Here is a 13,043-nt window from a genome sequence, read left to right as displayed (position 1 = left end):
TCTCAACCTGCAAGAGATAATGACCAAAACTGTTTAATAAAACTGATATGAACACCTTCAAGCATCTGTTTCCCCTGTAGTCAAATAATGGACACTAAAAAAAATAAAAAAATAAACTTAAGTTAAGTTGGACCGCAGGCCTTTCACAGCGGTAGGCATGTCCCAGTTACACCAAGGCTTGACAGGACCCAATTTCACTTACAGCACAGGATGTGTTGAAACAGCATCTTTTGTGAAATTATCAGAAGACATCCTGTTTTCTTCGTCGTTAACGGGATGTAATCATTTTAGATCATGATGTGCCAGAGCCATACTGCGCTCTCCTCTGGCTCATGACGGGTACTGCGTCTGTGGCGGGCTCCTCTCGTTCCCCAGTGTACAGTGTGTACAGTAAGCACTTGTGTTGTAACATGAGGAAGGCACAGGATGGCAGCAGTGTTATTCCTGTTCTCTACCTCTCGACATCAGAACATTCAGTGAATTTAAAGGGATAACTTTTTTCCGGCCCAGCAGTTTTCTGGTCTGTTCGTGGGGTTGATATCTATTCATTCTACATCATTTAGATTGTGTGCAAAAATGATACCTCTTCCATTTAATACCCATACAATGAAAGGATGTTATATTATAGACTGAATGTTACGGAAAGTGAAAATAAGGAGCCATCTTGCAGATTTCTTATCTGTTTGGTATTAGAGTTTGAATTTTAGAGCAGTTGCTTTTATAACAGTGCACAATTAAATCAATTTAACTGTTGGACTGGTTTCTGTGTTTCTTTAAGTTATATCCCACAAAGCAGCGTTAAGTGAGTTCCTCTTAAAAAAAATGCAATCTTGTGTTGATAATGTCACCTTGAGTTTCTTCTTAAATATTTCATCATGACCGATGTAAAGAAAATGCTGGTAATTCATTCATCAAAGTTAACTTCTAAGAAATTAACTGTTAGCAAAGTTTAATGGGATAGTTTGTACTTTTAAATCAGTTTGCAGTTAGAAAGTTCTTATTTTATAAAAGAAACTGTCCGTTTTATCTTGACAACGATAGAGAGTGGTCAGTTTTCAAAAAGGTGCTCCTTCGGTTGTTTGAAATGTTCCTTTTCTTGCCCAAAAATTGTTTTAAACTGTTCCTGCTTATCCTTGCAGAGTTATGTGGTGGACCAGTGCCTGTCTTGGTATGAAGACACACCCTGGACAGGTCGCCAGTCCATCACTGATTTGATATTTCCAAGATTTTTATACCTAATGGATTAAAATGAAATAATGTATTTCATTCGAAAGCACATTTTTGCAATTTAAAGCGAATCTAACTAAAATCTAACAAAGTTTATTGCCACCTTGAGTGAGCATTTTCAAAAATCCACAGCAGAATTGTTTCTATTTTCATTTGTCTCAGTTTTCTGAGTCAAAAGTCACAACATAGCCGCCCAGCCGTGTGCAACGTGCCAACAAACATAACCTGTCGTTGATCCGCTGCGTCGGCCGAGACGTTCTTGCTTCTAACCACCAATTCTTCATCTGTATAATCCGGCGTGTGTCAATGTTCTCTGATCACCACAGAGAAAACAGACGCAATGTTTTTCACTTTCAAAATCACTAATTTTATCTTTGAAATTAAACCTGTGGAACTGAGAGTCTGAGCTGATCTACGGCATGACACAAAAAGCAGGCTCAGCGCGTCATCGCAGCCTGTATGTAAAACGTTAACACCGTAAGGAGCTATCTGACATACGACAGCCACATGTTGGAAATTAGCACCATGGTTGGCTTTGACAAATCTCAATGAACTTTTAGGGACAACTGTGTGCAACAAGTAAGATGCTTGCAACTAACTAGTGCTCTACATGTCATCATTTAAGAAAAGGGACAAAAAGAAAAAATGCAAGTAAGTTGCCTGAGAGGCAAGTAAGAGAACTTCGAGTTGTGATGTTGTTGCCTCGTTGTTTTGCGGTGTTTGCATGTTCTCTCTGTCCTTGTCATTTTTATGTCTGGGTCTTCTTCTAATAACATAAAAGCATGTTACTGTAGTTGAATCGATGGCTATACTGAATTCAGTGAATCACAACAGATGTCCTTTAAAACAAACGGATCAAGTTTATTAAAACGGCAACAAACTATATATTCAAACAATGCAGTCAAGTTCAGTTTTTTTTTTTATTTTTTACATCAGTTCTTAAAAGGTCCAACAAAGGAAACATACTTAACAGCAATGAGTGACTGACTGCAGAAATCCGTCCCCATAATGAGCATGCAGCGACAGAAGACACCCAGCTGCATCGAGTCATTCATTTTGCAGCGATCCCTCATATTGCACATGCATGCGGCGAACGTTTATGTGAAAATCTTTGCACGCACTTTAGTTTAGTTTAGTTTTGTTTTGTGCGTTGTTATGATTGACTGTCAACCTTCACAGCGAGTGCTGGCCTCCTGCACAGTCATACCTGAACTAGAACCAAGCTCTGTCCCTAACGCAGCCCTGAACAAGGTGAAACAGATTTGTAACATGAAGAAATGTTAGGAAACCTCATAAGGGCTGTTTCCTGTTTGAAACCGAATCAGCTTTAGCATGGCAAATAACTTGACATGTATGTTAATATATGTGTACCACTGTGGTGGTGCAGTTATGCAAAAGAGTCACAAAATGCAAAAATATAGTCGCGATGGTGAAACAAGAAACGTTTGAATATGACGACGACAAATCTATAATTGTGCAACTTTCCAGATGATTAAATATGTATTTAATTAGGTGGTAGCCCTGAGAAAATGTTTGACTATTGTGAAGAGCTTCCACAAAAAAGATAAATAGCAGTTGTTGTCAGCTTAGATGAAAGTCATGATTCGGTTTCACCATATAGTTCTGTTTATTATCCAACATACTGTGCTGTGCTTTTTTGGTAACATACATCCCATAACGATAATCTGAATAAATTTAAAATGTGATTTTCAAATGGAAAAAAAAAAGACATAGAATCCAATCTACTCTAATGTAAATGTCTGACAGCTGCACCTGTAAAAAAAATTAGTTAGCAGTGACTGATGGCATTTTTTTTTTTTAGTTTAGTTTCACTACAAGCACTTTGTTGTGAGACCTGCAGAAAAACCTGTAAAAAAACACTGAAACAGAGACTGCCTAATGACAGGAAGTGGGTAAGAGAAACACTCTAAGGAAATTAAACAAATCAATGATCAGTAAGTCAAAGCAAGAACACTGTCCGCGAATGCAGAGAACATAAAACTGGCGAAATTATTTTAAGAGGGAAAAAAGAGACCAGAACATTTAAATCAATGAATGACTCCATGGTTGAATTATAAGAGCTGCTGGCCAAGGAGATCAGTAAGGACTGCTTCATGTTTGACCAAAACACAACTTGGTAATGCCGAAGAACTTTTCAAAAGCTACTTTTCAAAAGCTACTGTTTTACCAGTTTTACTGCATAAAACTGATGAAACAGAAGTAGGCCTATGTGCATCGTGTTACAGCTGGACTAAATCTAGCACAGCACTTCTGGAAAACAACAACAACAACAACCCAGCAACAGCCAGGCATTGTGGTGGCACAGTGTCATGATGTGAGATGGATTTACGTACTTCTTCATGACCTAGATGATTTGCAGTAATTGATGTAACAATGAATTCTAATTGCTGGCAGAATGCAGGACACACTGAAGACTCTGTTCTGGCCACCAGCTTCAGCTTAAACTGAAGATCAATTTTGATTTTGCACAATGATCTGGTTCAAAACAGGTTTTTTTTTTTTTAGTGGTCTAATCAAAGTCTGGACTTAAGTGTGTACCAATTATTGTTGTATGACTTTGAAGAGATCACCCATGCACAAAAAAACCTCATTATGGATTAATTAAATCTATTCTGCCAGAAAGAGTGGGACATTCTGCACAGTGATGTAAGGGACTTTTTGCCCGTTGTTGCAAAATCTTGACTGCAGTTGTTGGATCCAAAAAACACAAAAAACATTTATTGGGGTGGAAGGAGGCTTGGTTTTTCAGACAGAGTCAGGTAGATTTTTAAAGTTGAATAAATGAAATCATTATGAGTGAAACAACAATCAAAAAACAACAACATAAATGCAGTAAAGGTTTTTCATGTTCGTACCCTGATGCATTTTGTTTAGATAATTCAATCTGTTTTCCTTTTAAGAAAATAATGATTGTTAACAAAATAATGGAAGGACACCCATATGGGATCATTGTAGAAAAACAAAGATACTGATAGTGAATTACTAATGTTGTGAGTGAGGTAGAAAAAAAAAAACCTCGCCCACAACTACGGTAACCCAAACGTCTCTGACCACACCGACCCTTGATCTTGAAAAGATAGCCCAGGAATGATGAAATTGGCTTGTATTAAATATAATAAACAGGGAATAGATTAGCTGCACTAGATTCATCTGTCAGCATCTTTGTTTAACCTACCATCATGTCAGCTGTTTCTGGAGACTGAAACTAACAGGGAGTCTAAACAGGAAAGCCCAAAATGAACTTCTATTATTATTAAAGCTCGATAAAGCTGTTGGCTTGAACCGCTACAATATTTTGGATTTCTACAACCCAGTGCTTTCCCCATTTTATGGTTACTCTGATCGGTCTGATATCGGTGCATTTATCAGAACAGTAAACTAACTCTTTGTTTCCGATGTAGTGAACAAACGTTATTTCTCCTGCACATCACAACTCATTTCAGAAACCCCACCGCCAACATTCATGCCAATGCACTAAACACATGAGTAAGTGGATGGAGTGTGGGGGGGGAGGGTAAAATGACATTTCACCTAAACCTATCTCTAAAATGAGGCAACGCATCTGTTTCATCTAACAGAAGTTGTTAACCTTTTTCCAAACTGATGTAATAAAACTGACTCATTTCGTTATCTAAGATGAAAAATACAGCATTATTTGGCCACGTCTACATTTAAAATGTTTTATTTTATTTTAGTATAGCCAGTAAAAATGTTTCATGAAACTATGCTATTTAGCATCGACGGCTTTCTTAGTCACCAGTAAATGTGTCATTGGGGTTGAGTTGAGTTACCTGATAAATCTCCACCTAAGATCGATAGTCTCTGAGCTACGCCACCTCGTCTCACATTCAGGTCAGAATTGGAATATTCCTGTCTTACGTCACCATCTATGCGTCATCTATATGTGCTTTTGACGTTACGTTATTTTAAAAAGCTTAATCAGTCACTGTAATGATAAATCTGTCCCGTTTTAAACACATGGTTTGATTTTTACCAGGCGCTACCATAGTTTTAATTTCACCTTAAATTTACAAAAACATCCTCCAAGAAATAAATAAATAAGTAAAGATGACCAAAACATGTAAGGAAAGCTAACTACACCCAGTGACTCAATAGCCATAGAATAACCACCTCCAGCAATAAAAGTGCTTAAATTAGTCACCGTCTCCATGCCGTCCTCTGTTTTACGTCATGTGGATAAACTTTAGACCGCTTTGCTTGTCTGTTCTTTGAAGTTTGCGGGTTTTCACTAAAAGTCGGCTTTAGAATCAAGCTGAGGTGCGAACTTTAACTAGGCCACTGCAAGATCTTGAAACTTTTCCTTTTCATCTGTTGTGTTTCGGTCGCCACTGAAGATGCGCGTGAAGGATGCACATCACAGAGTGTCTCAAACCCTGATCTGATTGATGGGTAACCAAAACAGAAGTCAACACTGACGCCCTCCTTACCCTGTGACCGTGTTGGTGGCCGAAGACTCCAGACCAGAAAACTGCTTGAGCCGTTGAAGAAGCCTTACTACGGTGGACTCGGTTTTTAACACGCGTCTCTTCCACGTTTGCTTGTTTTTGTTGAATATAATAAAGGCAGTTTGAGTTTTTGTTGACTTAAAGACAGGCGATATTCAGGATGTGGAGAGTCTGAATATCGATGTAGTGATTTTGTACAATACTGTAATTTTATAATGTGGGATTTTTTTTTTTTATCCGCAGAATAAATGTCCTCTAATTTAATATTGGATATTTCTACATCTTTCAGCATGTGATTATGCTACTGTAATAAAATATGGCCTGACACTGACTCAACTTGACACTGACTTCAGAGAGAAAAAACAATTATAATAATTCTCTGTGAAATTTGAGTTATGACCCTGGGTATAGGTCACTCCAAAACGTCGTATTATTTCCTGTCAGATTTGGTCAAATTAGAAGATAATAAAAATAAATCTGCCTGCGGTATGAATTATTTTTGTCTTAACTGCATTACGGCTGGAAGGTGATGTGTTGTTGTTTGGTTCTTGTTAAAGCAGAACATGAGGATTTTCTGTTTAGTTTATGAAATGTTTCACTTCCTGATTTATTGGATAGATTACAAAAATGTATAGCTGTTTATTTTATTGTTTATTTTTGTCCCTACCACTGTATATCTACAAAATGCAGATAACATTTCCATTTTAGCAGCTAATATATGACAACTTTTTTTCTAAAGAATGTCTGAGTATAATGTTTAATAACGAATAAAAATCTGAATAAACCACATCATTTTGATCCATGTCTTTTTTTAATGTTTATTAATTAATTCTAAAACAAAATTACGTAAGCCACATGTTTTCCCTTGTGACATAATTGCACAATAACTGCTTCAATCTTTGCAGATTACACAATTTCTTCATGACAGGTTTTATGCAAACCTATCGGGCTTCTTTTCCAAAAAACTCAGGAAGTGCTAAAGGTTATGTTTAAACATGGGACTTGCTCGAAACAAAGAGTACACCTGCGCATGTTTGCTAGACCCACACGCACACCAAAGCCTCACCGCAAGATGTGGAAGGCAGCAGGAATGAGGCCCCTGAGTGGGGGGAGCAGGAAAGGTGGGTGAGGAAGTGGTGATTTTCATCTACGTACTCCTACGCAGAAGATAAATGTGGGCGGCAAAGAGAAATGCAACATGTTCTCATTTTGGCAAATTTCATGCATATTGTTAGGTTTTTGCCATCGTGCGTAAGCTGCTGCAATGCACATTGGCCTTGATTTTAGTAGAGCTTACATTTGGAAACTCTACAGCATTCTTTCTTTCATTGACACCAAGCAATCACAATGTTGCTATAATAAAAAAAGCAACATTATTATAATAATCATTACATGAAATGACAGTTTATTCATTCTGCACTTCATCAAACTTACAACACAGAAAACAAATATACTACATCTTTCCACTATTACTATTACTACTAATGGTTTATCATTTGTGACTTTTGTATAAAGGAAACAAATGCAACAGAAAAAAAAAATACAAACACACATATATATATTTACATATATATATATACAACTGGAGTTGAGACAATATACTTATCACATGCTTGACTGTACCAAAAATCCATAGCATTATTGGAAAGGCAATATGTAACACAGCTAAACTGAGACCGTTAATGCTGACCCTGAACATAAAGTCCGCCACCAAAGACTCGCGAGTCATTTCCGGTAACAGCCTCATCAGGTGAGAGAAAACGGGTCTTTTTATAACCCCTTAAGCTCGGTTTTTCTCTGTGGTTTGGCTCAGGTGTTGCTGCTGCTATTCTCGGCTGTCACTTTGGAGGAGGCGGCGGAAGTATACAGATAGTCCTTAAACAGGCTCATCACTCGCTTTTTGTACGTCTTTATGGCAAAGAAGTAGATGACGGGATCCAGGCAGCAGTTGATGTTCATTAACGAGACCGTGATCTGTGGATTGGATCGTGAGAGTCGATTACAACAAAGGAGAAACAAAAAAACAACAACAACAAAAATAGTGTGACGTCAACAGCGAGTATGCCTCTTACCTGCAAGGACATCTTAAAGGCTGTGAGTTCCTCACAAGTCGGCTGATGGCTGATCTTTCTGAACATGAACTGCATTATGTTGAGGTGGTACGGGCTGAAGCAGAGGACAAACGTGAGGAGGATGAGGAGGATGATGGTGTTGGCCCTGTGGTTTCGGCTCGTTCGGCCCGTCACAGAGTTCTTCTTGGCCGCATCCCGCAGTTTCAGATTTATCCTAGCGTAGCACGCCATTATGACCGTGAGCGGGCAGCAAAACGAGATAAAGCATGCCAGGAGTAAGAGGTAAGGGGTGTGGCGGGAGCCCTCGAAGTTAAAGTACTCCATGCAGGTCCGCTTATCGCCCCTCACGTGCAGCATGCTGCGGAATAACAGTGGGGAGACCTCCAGGGACACCAGAAACCAGACCAGGCAGCAGACCCTGCGGACAACTTTCGTGCTGCGTAAGCACTGCAGGCGGTGAGGATGCACCATGGCGAGGTACCTGTCCAGGCTGATGCAGGTCATGAAGCCGATGCCTGTTGGAAATGGAGAGGTTTGGCATCGGATTAAAAACAACCACTTGCAGAAGCAGTTTCGCAATGTAGTCCCTTTAATTTGGTCCTATAGCTGAGCCACTTTAACATAAAAACAAAGTAATCTCTTGTGGTAAAAAGACGCGTGGAGCTTCGTGTTACCTGCATATGTGTTTGCAAAGAAGAGAAGCGTGGTGAGTCTGCAGAGGAGGTCACCGAAGGGCCAGTCAAAGTGACGGATGTAGTAGGTGATTCTGCCTGGCAACGCCAGCGTGAAAAGAGCATCAGACAGCGCGAGGTTCACCAAGTAGATGGACGTGGAGTTGAACTTCTGCTTCCTCTGGCAGATGACACAAAGCACCAGGCAGTTCCCACACACACTGATGATAAAAACGACAGAGTAGAAAATAGGGAAGAGGACCACCGCGGCCCTCTGGTAGACAAAGACGTCACAGCTGCTGCCGTTCGGAGGGGCTTCGGTGGGACCCGAGGTAAAGTTCTCAGCAGCCATTTCAACCTGGACAAGAAAGAAAGAAGAGCATGGTTAATGATGCATTCTTTCGTGGACTGAAGCGAATAAACAAAAGAGCAGTCCGCCAATTAAGATCAAGTCAACACACAATACTTACAAGGATCTGGGAAGCAGCGGAGGTATTTCACTGTCACTGCTGCTGAGGGTTTGTGTTCAGCTTTTACTGTGAGCTGAGAGGCTTGAAGCGCCTTTATAACTGAGCCATATGTACGAAGTGTTAAAATCCCACCTCTTCTCTTCATCCAGCCTTTCAAGCTTTGTCACGTTATCCACAGAAGTTAGTTGGCTCAGTGCTACAGGCGGGGCACACACACACACACACACACACACACACCCACACACAGATATAAACTGTGTGTGGAAGTAGAAGTACAACACATCAACTTAAAACAAGTTTTACAGAATTTCACATTCCCAACAGCTGCCAAAAAGGCACTCAGTACAAAAGGTGTGCACACATCAAGAGAACCATTAATTTCACATGTCTATGTTTTTGTATTGTTGCAAAAACCAGGAGTAAGTACCCCTGTGAGCCACATTATAAGTACAACTGGTGTTCCAGTTCAACCAGTTGGATTTGTTAAGGATTTTTGCCTCACTGGTCATTCGAACTGCAGTTTGCAATACGAGCTAATAACAGTCTTGGTTTATTTTTATTTTTTTTCTGTCTGCTTTACACTTTCAGACACAGTAGAAGCACGTTAAGAAACCGAGGTTCTACATTACTCTGTGTATAAGAAAGACTTAATGTGATGGAAAAGTTCAAAATAGCAGCAGTTCTGTTTATTATTTAAGGCAGTCATATTGAATTTTTAGGTTGGGTTTGGTGAGAAACCTACGACCTCTGATCACCTTTTCTTGAAATTCTGACTGCTAGGGATCTCACCCAGTGAACATTTGGTTCATAGACATCTCAGAGAACAACTTAGTCTAAATTAGATAGACAATTAATTTAAATGTGAACATTTTTAGAATTGTTTTAGACCATCTAAACCCTATTTTAACATAAGAATAAAATAAGATCAGTACTGTGCACATAACAACTCTTTGGACTGAATCAGTTTTTGGCTTTAAAATAAGGAAATACGCAGAATATTTGCGACTCGTTGCAATTCTCTGACTAAAAAAAAAGAATGAAATGAAGCAATGTTTGAGTTTGCGTTTAACATCTTTCTATGATTTACAGACGTTTTATGGGCCTTATGAATTTTTAATTCTATATTTAAGCCTAAATCACTTTTTAGACCAGACAGTTTTAATGACCCCACCATTAGGGGGTCTCTTTCTGAGTGTTTGGAACCTGCTATAAGTGGCATGAAATGCACCCGGGCCTGGTGTGCTCCTGCCTGCTCTTCAGTGGTGGCTCCTCTGGTCAGTGGGGAGTTCACTGGAACCACTGCTTATGTTTGGGTTCAGTGATGTTTGTTTTTTGCACAGCATGTTGAAGTGTTTCTTTGATTCGCTCATGCATGTTTGAGGTATGCTTCAATCTCCGGTGGCAGTCTATTTACCCACACCTCCACCTTGGAGCTGCAGGCTCCAACCAAGTTTTTTGCCTCACAGAGCATCCCTACTCCTCCAGGAGGAGGAGCTGCTACTCAGGTCCTCCAGACTAGTGGCAGCAGCAATTGGCAAGCGCCTGTTGGAACTGTGCATCTGCTGAACTCATCACAGAAATGACTTCTCAGTCCAAAGCGCCTAAGAACAATAGTAAACAGCATAATGGAGGAGGACTGTTTTTCTGAAGGGGGAGCAACGGAAAGAGTGGCGCTTCTTAAAGAGAGGCTGATTCCAAGGGATCAAATTTCAACGTCACATTTGTTTTAAGTTATGTTTGATATATGCAGAATTTTTATTACAACTGATGGTAACATAGTTACTTAATTGTGGTATAAAATGGCACAATGTACATGGAACATACATAACGCTGCCCCTTTAAATATTTAAATTGATAAGGGAAGCTGATGGTTTTAACATATAACTCAGGACACCACAAGTGAGCTGATATCAAAAACTGCACTCTGTTCTTCTCTATTGTTGAGGTCTACCATTTGATTTTCACTACAGCTAACTGTTGGTCTGGGCTCTGAGGTTTCAGACAGAAGTTCTCGGCTTCACAGTCTAACCTCTGAATGAACTTTGCTTGGACGCCGACTCCTGTTTAGAGTCATTTCTGTTTGTCTCCAGTGTTTTTGTCTGCTGAAATATGGACTCCAAAATTTTTAAAAATCATTAGGAAATTGATGATCAGCAGGAATGCTTTTTTTTTCAGTTCATCACAGATGTTTTCCCTTGTTGACATCATGTTAATTGTTTATTTCTAAATGCTTATCCCTCAAACTGTCAGAAGTTGAACTTATAAATGTACTTAAACCTCTGTCAATACTCAGTTATGTTCTTCTGCTTACATTGCTTCTTGATTTTGTACTAAATGTTGTTCACTGCGCTTCTACAAGCCCAATACAAGACTTTGTTGACATAATATCACAATAACAATAGAAATTTGTACGTTACCTGCGTGTGTATTTGCAGAAGACAGAAATGCGGTTGCAGAGAAGGTCACACAGTGATTAAAGCCATGGATGTGGTGAGGAACTCTGCTGAGAAGCACCAGTTTGATCAGATATCAGAGTGACTCTGCTTCCTCTGGCAAATGACGGTTTCAGTCACTGCTGTTCCTGTGGTGTGTCTTTTCTGGGACCCCAAAATATTTCCTCATGAGCGTGTTTTTTGTCATCATATTACCAAAAAGGATAACGTTTCACTTTCTGGTTTTATTCCAGATGATAGAGATCTGAAACATTCGTGCAATAATAACTTTTCACTGTCTGAATGCATTTCACAATTAAATTAAACTTGAGACTCTTTACGGTTGTGTAAATTTGCTTCATATCCTCCTAAATATTCTTTTTGCATCACTTAAGGCTCATATTGAAGCTTTTTTTCTCACCAAAACACGTCAGTTCAGGAGTCCTCAATATAAATATCACAGATATACTGTCATCCTGTTTTAAAGATATTGAAGCTCCCAAGCCTGAAAACACTGTTGTGGGAGTATGAGGTTTGTTTGGTACCAGGCATCATTGGTGCACTTTGATAAAGTCACGGCAATAGAACATTATTTGGAAAGTTTCAACCAGACAGCAGGGCATTTTGATGAATTCTCAAAATGATAAAGATTTCAGAGTATAAAAAGTAAGGAGTAAGTAGTTAAGTATTGTGAGGGGAAACCCAGAAAGTTTAGTCCAAGTTATACACTGTACATACAGTCTAGCAAGTACTAAGAAAGGGGAGGTAAACATATGCAGTTAAAATAAGATTTAAAGATTTTGTTTCATTATTTTGGCATTTAGTAAATATAAATAATGTTGGTAATCCAATGTGACTTACAACAGGAAACTTGGAGTTGGCAGAGAGTAAGAACGTCTGACAACTCAGTGCTTCCTCTTTTATGCAAGTTGTGGAGCATGTGCCTCTTTATAGTATGTATGTAAACTTTATCTAAATCAGAAAAACTGACGACAGGAATGAATTCAAGAACACTACTTGTTTTCTTGGATGTCAATACACCATTGACATGGAGCGCATTTATGCAACAAGGTACTTTTTAATTTTCTCTACATTTTCCCACTAACAGGTTAGTTAGTCTGCTGCAACTGCAGAAGCACAGACCTGCTTTGCATGATGGAGACGGCACAGCATTGCATCTAACCTCCAGTTAGTTCTTCTTTGAAGAGCATATCTGATCTAAGCCTGGAGAAATAAAGAATATAATAAAAAGCATGATAAACCGAAACGTTTTTTGTCAGACACCAGCCAAGTAGAAACTCCCACAATAAGACTAGTAGAGACCTCTAGAGTAAAGAATTGGAAAAACACCACAAAGAAGGTATATGCATTCTCTACTGATCTCAACGGGTTTTCAACAAAAACAAGTCCATCTGTTTAACATAAAAATATCATGTGCAGCAGTAAAAAGCAGTAAGTGTAGCACTTTTTTTTTGGTGGGGAGAAAGGTTAGATGGAGAGATAGTGAGGTTTTATATTAAGTTCCTGTCACTGAGGTTTCTCAAGCTTGCAAGCTGTAAAGTCGTGTTGAACGCAGGCAGCTCCCTGGCGATGCTGGTGGAAGATATGAGAGGAAGCCGAAGCATTATTGGCATCTGTAAAAGAGTTAAAACCGTCGCCACCGTTCTGTGATGTGTGGATGAGT

The 13,043-nt window shown here is 39.2% G+C and overlaps 1 protein-coding gene across 1 annotated transcript; it reads right to left on the bottom strand.

Annotated features, from left to right (window-relative positions):
* Window positions 1–6,518: 6,518 nt before the first annotated feature.
* Window positions 6,519–11,524, bottom strand: LOC103479168 (G-protein coupled receptor 183). Its single transcript, XM_081601159.1, has 4 exons — window positions 8,928–11,524; window positions 8,461–8,815; window positions 7,787–8,301; window positions 6,519–7,688 (listed from the first exon to the last, which is right to left on the bottom strand). The coding sequence occupies exons 2-4, from the start codon at window positions 8,807–8,809 to the stop codon at window positions 7,524–7,526; spliced, it is 1,029 nt and encodes a 342-aa protein (XP_081457285.1). The 5' UTR covers window positions 8,810–8,815; window positions 8,928–11,524; the 3' UTR covers window positions 6,519–7,523.
* Between the last annotated feature and the right edge of the window lie 1,519 nt (window positions 11,525–13,043).

This window comes from Poecilia reticulata, chromosome 2 (genome assembly GCF_904066995.2).
Source record: "Poecilia reticulata chromosome 2, P_reticulata-male-v2, whole genome shotgun sequence".
NCBI lineage: Eukaryota > Metazoa > Chordata > Actinopteri > Cyprinodontiformes > Poeciliidae > Poecilia > Poecilia reticulata.
This window is presented reverse-complemented; position numbering and strand designations above follow the sequence as displayed.